The sequence below is a fragment of the Aegilops tauschii genome, chromosome 3, assembly GCF_002575655.3.
Source record: "Aegilops tauschii subsp. strangulata cultivar AL8/78 chromosome 3, Aet v6.0, whole genome shotgun sequence".
NCBI classification, from domain to species: domain Eukaryota; kingdom Viridiplantae; phylum Streptophyta; class Magnoliopsida; order Poales; family Poaceae; genus Aegilops; species Aegilops tauschii.
Window position 1 is genome coordinate 11,261,598 of NC_053037.3, and position 11,351 is coordinate 11,272,948.

The 11,351-nt window shown below is 42.7% G+C and overlaps 1 protein-coding gene across 1 annotated transcript; it reads right to left on the reverse strand.

The window, feature by feature from the left end:
• Nucleotides 1–2,952: 2,952 nt before the first annotated feature.
• LOC109779277 (disease resistance protein RGA5) lies at nt 2,953–7,611 on the reverse strand. The gene is made up of 4 exons (XM_020337880.4): nt 7,217–7,611; nt 6,109–7,116; nt 3,617–5,638; nt 2,953–3,523 (listed from the first exon to the last, which is right to left on the reverse strand). Exons 2-4 carry the CDS (start codon nt 6,942–6,944, stop codon nt 3,346–3,348), a joined length of 3,036 nt encoding a protein of 1,011 aa, XP_020193469.1. The 5' UTR covers nt 6,945–7,116; nt 7,217–7,611; the 3' UTR covers nt 2,953–3,345.
• Between the last annotated feature and the right edge of the window lie 3,740 nt (nt 7,612–11,351).

The following is an 11,351-nucleotide window of genomic DNA, read 5'->3' on the forward strand; positions in this document are numbered from 1 at the left end:
CGTTGAACGCGCTGCATCGCGGGGAGCCACACAGGGAGGCGTTGGTCGTCTTTCGGCTGCAGAACTGCGCCGCCACGCCGTTCTGCGGGCTGAGGCGCCCTCGCGCCACAAGGCGTTGCCTGCCGCCGGCCTCCAGGCAATTGCTCCGCCAGCGAGCGTGCTGATAACGTGTTCCAAGGTTAAAGAGAATGAAGTGAATCGCAAATCTACTCTTATATTGATCGATGGAAAAGTTACAATATATACGTCCGTAAAGGACGCGATGGTACAAAGAGACGTCGGTTCCTACTTCCTAGCGAGCAGGCACTACGTCTCTGTAGGGATGTAACCGCAAGTTGGGGATATGGGTAGATTCCCTATTCATTAAACATGCTTAATTAATTCTAAGAATGAGGTACTCCCTCCTTTCCGGTTTATAGGGTTTATCTCAAAATCTTAGTTTTTCCATTTGATAAGGCTCAATTTGGTTATTCCCTATCACAAGAGTATATTTTAAGGAAAATAAGAGCATTAATTGGGTGCTTTTGATAAGGCTTAATTTTCCATTTGATAAGGCTCAATTTGTTTATAAGGCCCTATCACAAGAGTAGATTTTAAGGAAAACAAGAGCATTAATTGGGTGCTTTTGATAAGGCTCAATTTTCCATTTGATAAGGCTCAATTTGTTTATAAGACCCTATCACAAGTTTAGATTTTAAGGCGCATTAAATCATTGCATGCAAGTATTAAAAGAAAATTGACCAATCCATGTACTTTATGCATGCATGCATTGCAATTAATACATTGGTAAACATAAATTTTTTGAGGAAAACAAGAGCATTAATTGGGTGCTTTTGCAAATTACAAAAAGTACTCCACCACTCACCATCTACTTTGGTTGATGAGATTTTTAAATTGAGCCCTATAAACCGAAAAGGAAGGAGTAGGAAAAACGGAATAGTTCTATTGGCGTTCTTGGTAACTTGTGCAGGGCGGTGAGATGGTCCAGGAGTGCCGCAGTTGACGCGACAAAGCCGCAGCCAGAGACTGGGCACATGCACGGGCCGATCGGTCATCTTCCTTCTGCATCCGTGTTTGTAGGGAACGGACATGTTGTCGACGACACGCTCCATGATATAGCAACGCTGGGCGGCAGCACGCTCGCTTGATGGGAGTTGTTCGCAACAAGTCAAGCAGATGGAATTCCTCTTAGAACACTGTCAAGTGTATCCCACAAAGAAAGATTTCAATTTGTTATTAGTAAAAAAACGTAAAAAATTAAGAAAAGTTAAATTAATATCATTCAGAAAAAAATATCAAGTAAAGAAAGAATAATGAAAATAGGGTAACACCAGGAACAAAAACATAAACACAAATTATTCTAAGAATGAATAAATTAAGGACATTGGTATTGCCTAAAACAAGAATGAAAATGTTAAAATGAAACAAATAAAAAAGTGTATTCTTTTGTACTATGCACAAAACTTAAACACAAATTACACAAAAGTTGTACTCCTCCACACTGTGAAAGAACGAGTGTAAACTAGTGCAACTTTTAATAATTATTATGATTTAAGTATATTCGTTTGAAGTAGTGTCAAACTATTTCAACACCAAAAGCGTTGCCTCATGCATAAACATATGAGAAATTCAATCGCTCAAAAGTTGACTAAGCAACAAAAATCCTAGAGGAACTATTAACATGGGTTAAAAGATTTGTTCATTCTACTCACTTTTTTCTCATTAGTAAACAAAGATATATATTTTTTTAAGATGAAATTCTAAAACATAAATTCCAACTGAAGAAGAAGTAATCATGAAAATTATCTTACCTGAAACAAAATCATGAAATAAAATAAAAACATAAACAAAAATTATTCTAAGGATGACTGAATTGAGATCATTGGTACCTAAAATAAAAAATAAAATGAAACAAATAAAAACTTGCACACGAGGTACATCATAGTAGTGTAACACACATCTTTTATTATACTAAGTGATCAAAAATAAAATAATAATGTTGACATTGATGACACATAAAAACTGAATTACATCTCATATCAATGGTAACACCTGCCTTAACCCTATCTCACGCACACTCACAGACATGCACACACCGACACACAATTGCGGACATACACATCAATATACACAACAAATGGGAACCAACATGTGGTTGAATGGGTGTGAGGACAGTGGTATCCCCGACCACCAGGGTTCAAGTTCTAAACTTGACACTGGTGCTCACATTTCAGATTTATTTTAAGCCTTCCGGCGATGTATATTCAGTGTGAGGAGATGTTCCCGTCGACTATAAAAGCGTTGGTGGCGACTTCGTCAATCTCAAGATGATGTCTGGCTCAATCTCTCGGGGGTGCTCATAGGGGTAGGGTGTGCATGCGTGTATTCATAGGGTGAGTGTATATGTGTATGTATGAGCGTCTTTGTCTGTACTGTGTTAAAAAAAACACAGCACATGTGAACCAACTTGTGATGGGTTGGTTAGGTGGACTGTAGTATCCCAGCCCATCAGGGTTCAATCCTATGGGTTCAATCCTAGAGTTGACACTTGTGCTCGCATTTTACTGGATTTATTTCAGACCTATTGGAGTGTCAGGATCGGCCAAGTTCCTCAGAGCGTGTGTCATCTTATTGCATCAGACATTGTGAATTCTTGTGACATTGAATGAATCATTAGATCAGACATTGTAAGGCTCCGATTTCCATTGGTTCGAGATGTACTCTTCTCTGTTCTTGTGTGATTAGTTTGTGAATATCCCTACAAGTACTATGTAGTTCTCAAAAAAGAGAAAAGAATCAGTAGTATACACTAATGGACTACGCGTGGGATCCTACTTCAGCATATATATATTGCTGCCTTCATCCTTGTGCTTTCTTTTTTACATCAGCAATAACAACAAAACAATATTGTCCAACCAAAAATTTCTACAATTAATGTACTCAAGAGAGATCTCAAGATTCAATTACCATAGTGGCTCTGCTTAAATAAAGTCACACCATCAGTCCATCACATTACTGTACTGGAAATTAACTGAAGAGAGGCACCCTGCCAAGCAGGCAACTATATATGTTCAGCCCCGAATTAAGGTTCCAGGTACAGGTGATGAACTTGTAAACAAGAGCAGCATCTAGTACAAACTTACGTGCATATTACATCCAAGTGAAGGAGAGAAAAAAGCAAGGAAGCAAATGACAAACCGAATTTAAATGAGAGGCACTCGAGATACAAAACTATGCTACCAACATAATGACTGGTTTACAAGTTTTTACTAGCTTTTTTAGCCTCGGAGGGTCGCTAGGTACACGATTAATCCCCAACTGGCAACTGCGAAGCCGACCGAGCAATTACCGGTCAACAATTTCTTCATTGCCAGGCTGTGGCAGCGGGAACATGGACTGTGTAGTACATGTGTGCTCATGACGATACACGACTTGAAAGAGCAGCGGGTCAGCGTCAGTGCGCTGCATATGCTTGATCACTGGGCATTTATGCGATCTATAGTGTGCACAGCGGTAGTAATCTCTGTAAAAGTTCCAAGACAACAAAAACATGGGGTCAGCCTCCAGTTGCTAACCTTCGGAAAAAATGTGAGTTCCAGAAAAGGCCTTTGCTAACCTTCGGAACTTGCTGTCATGGATAGTTTTCTGGCCGAACTTCCTCCAGTTGAAGCCGTCAGAGGACAATGAGAGGAGTCCAAAGAACATTGAATTGTCAACACACGTAATGTCAGCTGTAGGACGACTTGAGCGCATATTAATGGCCTCCCTTAACGCTGACACTGCAGCTCTTGTAGTGGATCCCTCGGCACCATATCCCCCAACAATTACAAGGATTTCCTTGAGGCCTAATAGGTACTCGATACCCATAGGTGCACCACCGTAGAGAAAATTGAGTCTTACCTCAAGCTTTTCGAGACTGGGCATAGCCCCTGCCTCAAAAGTCAGCTGTGATATCCTGATGCAGGACAGCCTGAAATGCTTGAGAATAGGGAATCCAATTCCGCAGATGACTACTTTCTCTTTAGCTTCACAAGTTCCTTCGACGTGCAATTTGAGGTGGTTAAGAGATTGCAACTGTGCAAGAATTACAATATCATCTTCCAACACCTCAACTCTAAGATCAAGGTCTATGAGGTTATGGAGCTCGCCAATCCACTTAGGAACCATTGGAAACATGCACAACATGTGAAGCCTCCGGAGAAGGCAAAGAGAAACATGTGAGCTTAACGCATATATACTGTTGATATTAGAATCCGTGTGCAGATATCTGAGGTTGCAAAGTTTTTCAAGGGAACATCTCAAAACATCCAAGCGTTGTGTTGTTTTCCTGTCATGCAATTCATCCATGTAGTAACATATTCGAAGATTCCTCAAATTGGTCAGTTCTCCAAGGCCTCTGATGTTGTCTATAGAATTCAAGCCCACATCAAACTCTTGCAGCGTACATACAGATTTCATGTTGCCAATCCCATCGGGCAAATTTATCCCACTAGGGATGATCAGGTGCTGCAATCGGCGCAAATGAATAACATCTTGCGGAACTTCAAGAGGACATGCTCCTAACTCCAAGGTCTCCAATTGCTCTAGCCCCCGAATTTTCCTTGGTAACACTATTTCACCATCTGCTTTTATTTTTAGATACCTCAGATGGAACAAATGAGATATTCCAGTGAGGTCAGGTATCTCCGACCCATGGTTTCCACTTGTAAATTCAAGAGTTAAAACTCGAAGATGGTTGAACTTCAAGAGAGGAGGTGCATATGCAGAGGTACCGAATCTCGCCAGTGCTCTTACTTGTGAGAGTTGGGCGGTCTCCAATATGGTGCCATCTATTATACCATCCAGATAGAGGGAGAGCCTGCGGACCTTGCCAGACAAACCTATCATGGCTTGGATGTCATGTGTCGCAATTATAAAATTTTCATCTCTGCACTTGTGTACAATAAGGTCGAGGATCATATCATGCACTTTGCAAGATAACACTTCATTGTTATGATCTGTATCAACTGGTTGAATGATGCCCCTGTTAACAAGCTCGTTAAAATAGCCCTCTGCAATAGCCTCTGGATATTGCCCATGTACTTTACTTACAAAACCTTGGGCTATCCATTGCCTGACCAAATCATTTTTCCAGATTATATAGTCCTCTGGATACATACCCAAATATAGCATGCATGTCTTCAAATAATGAGGAAGATTTATGTAACTAAGGCTCAGTATTTGCCTCATTCCTTCCAATGTTGGATTCACCTCGAAATTGGGGCCCAATGAATTCTTTATATGCACCCAATTCTCCTTCAATGTGTTTTGCTCACTAGCCAAAAGGCTAGATATAGTCACAATTGCAAGAGGCAAGCCAGCACATCTTTTTAAAATCTGAGCTGAAACTTCTTCCAAATACAGAGGGCAGGCTTCCTCTGAACCAAATACTCTGTTGAAAAATAGCTTTCTTGAGTCTTCGTTGCTTAGTGACTTCATCTTATAAACATAGTCATGCTGGTTGCAGCAGCAAGCTCTAGCCACAGTATTAATTCGGGTAGTTGTTATTATCATGCTACCGTCCAAATTTTTTGGAAGAGCACATCTAATAACATTCCATGTAGTTTCATCCCAAATGTCATCAATTACAATCAAGTACCTGCAAAATTATCTCATAAAAACTACAATAAGTACTAGGCAATAGTAAACTATGGGCAAAATGTAAAATATACATGAAAGCATACTCAGTCTCTGCAACTGCATGTCAAACAGCAAAAACATCAAAAAAGAACCTTTATCAGTGGAACATTGAAAATGCAAATGTACTTGTCCATGTAATGGAGTAATAGTGGTAAAAGTTGAATCTTCTGTCGCATTTCTGGAAACCAAGTTCATTTGAGGAAGTGTATCTTCAGAATAGATGAGAAATAAATTGTTGCATTCTAGCTTTTCAAACTAATGTTTAACTAGTTTCTCTATGACCCATGAGCATAACAGTTACAAGATCAAACAATACAAAGTTTTCGCAATATGCAAAGCTTGCGTATCATGGGTTACAGTCAATGCAAACAATACAAGATCAAACAATACAAATAACTTTGGGTTACGGTCAATTCCGAACAGGCGTACCTCTTATCCATAAGGAATTGTCTGAGTGCACTGATCAGTTCATCCTCTGCCCATATTTCCATGTTGGTTCCCTCCAGCGCTACATAGCCAACTTGAGAGAGCATTCTTCTCAGAATCATTCGTATGTTTGGTTTCTGGGACACGGAAACGAAAGCCTGACACTCGTACTGCCACTTTAGCCTGTGGTAAATCTGGTTCGCAAGTGTAGTCTTACCAAGCCCTCCAAATCCCACTATAGAGAGGACCTTCCTCTGTTGTGCAGAAACACCCTCTTCACCCACCATCAGGTGTATTAATTCATCCCTCAGGCCATCGATACCCACAAGGCCCGATGTGTCCGCATAGAGTGCCAGCATGCGAATGTCTATGGTTGTATTGTTTGGCTTTGAGACAGCATCATCAATCTTGTACCTCATGCGTCGCTCGCTCACCTCCATGACACGGCTCTTGAGGCCTTGGAACTCCTTGGCGACCTTTTGCCGAGTGTTCATCGTCGTCAACAAGTTCATGCTCCTATGAATGAACCCCTTAAACCCATGGGACTCGCCGTTGGACTCACCTTCCACCAGGAGCATGAACTCATCGACGCTGTCCTCGATGTCATAGGACAGATCACGCACCTCGTTTGCCCAGCACTTGGCTTGCTTGTCGGGCTCCTCCTCCGCCTCCGACATCCTCTCCAGGAATGCTGGCATACTCTCGAGCTCAGCTTTAAGGAACATTATCTTGCCTTTGGCTTGTTTCAGCAGCTTGTACTTGCCAGCGAGCAGATCACCAAGCTTCGCAATCACGAAGCCAATGGCGCCATGCGACACGCTCACCACTGCTGCCTCCATGGAACCGGCAACAGACCCAGTATTGAATTTTCCTTTCTCTTTTTTCTTTCTAATTCAAGAGGAAAGAACTTAAATCACTTTTTGAATTCTGAAGCTGCTAACCCACACTCATGACTGAATTTTCGTTTTCTGGTTGTAGCCCTTACTCAAGATGTGCGTCCGTTGAGTGCATCTGCCATGTTGAAACCACTCAAATCAGCCTTTTGAATCGACTTAATACATGGCAGATGTGCTTGAAAAGGGATGTAAAAAAAAAGGAAGTGGAATCAAACCTTAGGGAAAACCAATCGGATCCCAACTGTCAGACGCAAACTGCGCTGGCTCGCCAAATCCCTCATCCACCGTCGCCCCCTCGCTAGATGGAGCTCGTCGGAGCCCCCGCCACCCTGGCCTCCGGGGTGGCCTCGTCGTCGCTGCAAGCGAATAAGGGAGATGCTCGACCGACCACCGGCTGGCAAGGCGCTCAAGGCACGGCCAGCTCTAGATCTATCGTCGTCGGTGGTTCTTGTGCCCCAGATCTGGAGATGCTAGTGAGTGAGGACTGAGGACCGAGGACGGTCTGCGCGTGGAATGCTTCTTGAATTGATAACAAGGGGACCCTATGCTCTTCAATGCTCTGGTTGGGCGCCATTACTTCTTCCCACTTTCTTGCCGAGCTCTGAAGGCCAGCACGATGCACTGTTCATCCGAGGTTAAATTCCTTTTTTTTTTCCAGAAAACTTCCAATCTATTCATCTTCAATTATGGCAGTACAACGAACATTAGAAATAATAAAAATTACATCCAGATCTGTAGACCACCTAGCGACGACTACAAGCACTGAAGCGAGCCGAAGGCGCGCCGCCGTCATCGCCCCTCCCTTGCCGGAGTCGGGCACAACTTGTTGTACTAGACAGTCGGGAAGTCGTCGTGCTAAGGCCCCATAGGACCAGCGTACCAGAACAGCAACCGTCGCCGATGAAGAATAACGTAGATCGAAAGGATCCAACTCGAAGACACACGAACATGGACGAACAACAACCAGATCCGAGCAAATCCACCGAGGATAGATCCGCTGGAGACACACACTACTACAAAACAGGGCTTTCGTCACAGGGCAATATTCACATTAGTCCCGGTTCAGTCACGAACCGGGACTAATGTGAGCATTGGTCCCGGTTCGTGCGGCTAAGGCATTAGTCCCGGTTCACCTGGGCCCTTTAGTCCCGGTTGGTGCCACGAACCGGGACTAAAGGGTGCGATGCCCATTAGTACCGGTTGGTGGCACCAACCGGGACTAAAGGTCCTTTAGTCCCGGTTGGTGCCACCAACCGGTACTAATGGGCTTTGAGGCATTAGTACCGGTTCATGGCACGAACAGGTACTAAAGGGCCCATCAAACTCTACCCCCCACGTGGACCGCCTTTTCAGTTTTAGAAAAAACAAAAGAAAATGATGGAAATGTCAAAAAATAAAATAAAATATGTTCCCATGTGATATGTGGTCTAGTTGTTGGGAAAATTAACAAATATGAATTTCGACTTTATTTGCAAAATCTCTCTGGAATTTCTTAAAATGGGCATAACTTTTGCATACGAACTCGGATGAAAAAGTTTTTAATATGAAAAATCATCTACTCGAAAAGTCACATCCGAATTTAACTAGGGGAACCCCGTTAAACATTTTCAAAATCCTCAAAAACCTAACAGAAAAAAAGATACGGGGCTTTTAAGATCTGGAGAGGCAAAAAATTTAAAAAAATTCAAATTGTGGTCAAACTGTGGTCAAACAATGGTGAAACTAATTATTTTAGAATATTAGTGTTATTAAATAATTACTTCAGTTTTTTTGAATTTTGGTCAAATCTGGTCAAACTGTGGTCAAACTGTGGTCAAACAATGGTCAAACTAATTATTCCAGAAATACTAGTGTTACTAAATAATTATTGTTTTTTAAAACAATAGTTTCAAACTCAAACAGTGAAATGTGTCACTTCATGCTCAAGCAAAATTCCTAAGGGTTAATAGAATTGACATCTTACTATTGTCAGGAAAACAACAAGTGCAGACTTGGAAACGAGGGAGAATAGAACCCGGAAGTTAAGCGTGCTCAGGCTGGAGTAGTGAGAGGATGGGTGACCGTCCGGGAAGTGAGATGATTTTGAATGATGAAGGGTGATTAGAGATTACAGGATAAATTGAGCAATGATGAGGGGTGATGATTAGAGATTAGAGGTTAAAATAATTCAGAAATTTGAAAATAAAAAAAAATCGCAAAAAAAATTTCAAAAATAAAATATCATATAATTTCCTTTAGTCCCGGTTAGTGTTCCTTTAGTCCCGGTTGGTAAGGTGGAGCTCCAGACTGCGTCCACGTGGACGGCCTTTAGTCCCGGTTCGTGTAAGAACCGGGACTAAAGGGGGGAGGCATTAGTAACGACCCTTTAGTCCCGGTTCAAAAACCGGGACTAAAGGCCCTTATCAATCGGGACAAAAGCCCCCTTTTCTACTAGTGACACCTCCACACGCCCACCAACGATGCTAGATGCACCATCGGAATGAGGGCTAGGCGGGGAGACCTTTATTCCATCTTCAGGGAGCCGTCGCCGTCTCGTCTTCCTGAGCAGGACACAAACCCTAACAAAACTCGAAGGAAGAACTGACAACGAAGCCCTCCCACCGGCCCTTGCCAAGATCCACCGTGCCCCTATGGCCCTAAGGCCACTGAAGACTAGGCGGACCTGCGGCGGCGCCGGCGAGAGGCACGAACCCTAGATTTGTTCATTCGAGGTTAAATTCCTTGTCGTAGCAAGATCGGACAGGAGATATAGTACTCCTAGTTTCGAAGAGGTTAAGAGCTACTCTAGCAAAACTGCTGAAACGGAGGCTGCCAAGGCTATCTGTAGATTAAGATTCGTCAAAATATTGCCACCATGATTTTGTCACAAAAAAGATTGCATACTGTTGAAAATTCTATTTTCAATTAGAGGCATTCAAACACCGACTAAAACTGAATGAACACTCAAACAATGATAAAAAATAGCTAGTTCATATATATTGGGGATAGAGCTACATATATTTAGCGACTAAAAATATTGAGAAGTGACTGACATTTGCTCTGCCATAGTGGAAGAAGAAGAAGCACCGTCAGACCATACCACCTAGACAATGCGCTCTCCTAGGCGAGGAGGTTCAGCCAATAGGCGGTGTCGTGGCACGACGACATGGTCGGAGTCGAAGAGGGGCTATGGGGGCGTTAGAGCTGAGCTAGGGAGAAGAAGAGAAATGGAACTGGCGATGCTCTATTTGGGAGAAGGTGGGCTAGGGTTTGTGCCCTCGGACATGTCGCTAACTGACTTCTAGATCTATGAGTGGCGTCGGAAATGGGGTGTGTGTGGCTGTCATCCAAGCAGGCGAGGCAAGAAGCTGTGTTGTGTGGGTTGGACACGTGATGTCCACCATTAATGGTCAGGGGCAGGTTTCCGATGGTTTTTTCTACATGCGGGCCTATCACGCGTGACAACCCATTAAACAATTAAACACATGGTTGGACTGAGAAGGAAGGATTTGAAAGTTCAGTGACGTGACATTAGTGGCTTTTATATTCTGCTGGAGTGAGTTTTTGCCCCTCCAGCCTCTATATTAACGGTAACTGTGGAGAGAGGGGACATATGACAACTCTGCAAAGGTTGCTCTAAGAAGTAGTGTTAAAGCATCTTCGACAGCTAGCCCAAAAGATGTTACTTAAGCTAGAAATAAATAATGGAGAAAAATGCTTTAATGTCATGTCTGATTAAAGAGATCGTTAATAAAGAATGGGGTTTCGAAAGATGAGAATGGAAGGGGAAAGATAATTAATGAGGCCAATTTGAACTGACGATCCACACATCCTCCCATATATCAATTTCTCTCTCGTCCCATACTCTACAAAAAATAGCTCCCTTGTTAAAAGTATATATGTAATCCCGTAGGATGCTCTGCCATGTGAATGAAGAGCCCCTCTTCATTTTGCTTGCATAGTGTCCCCATCATGGAAGTATTTACTCCTCAAAAATTCTGCACATAGGCTCTCTGGGTCTCATAAAATTCTCCAACTTGTGTAGTGTTATTAAATCAGTGCAAGTATCTAAATCCCATTCCTCCTCTTTTCTTTGAAACACAAAGTTTCCACCAGGCAAATAAGTGCATTTTTCTTGGTTTCGTGGCAATGCACAGACACTAGTTGGTCACCCGAAAAAATGAATTAACGAAATTTTACCGAGTACCGGCCCATATCAGCCCAGACCAACCCTTTCTTTTCTGCCGGTACGCCGAGGTCAGAGCTTTCCAAACAGGCCATGCCAGCTGGACACACAGGTTAAAGGGTGCGGGCTATACCTTGCTTCTAGTGAGGCAACCTTTTGAATCGCTGAATCATCTTCCAGTCCCG

Excerpts from the sequence above, each read along its gene's own strand:
- LOC109779277 (XM_020337880.4), bottom strand. The coding sequence starts at position 6,944 with ATGGAGGCAGCAGTGGTGAGCGTGTCGCATGGCGCCATTGGCTTCGTG. Across the intron at positions 5,639-6,108 it reads CAATTCCTTATGGATAAGAG|GTACTTGATTGTAATTGATG; the intron begins GTACGCCTGTTC and ends ATAATTTTGCAG. Across the intron at positions 3,524-3,616 it reads CATGACAGCAAGTTCCGAAG|AGATTACTACCGCTGTGCAC; the intron begins GTTAGCAAAGGC and ends GAACTTTTACAG.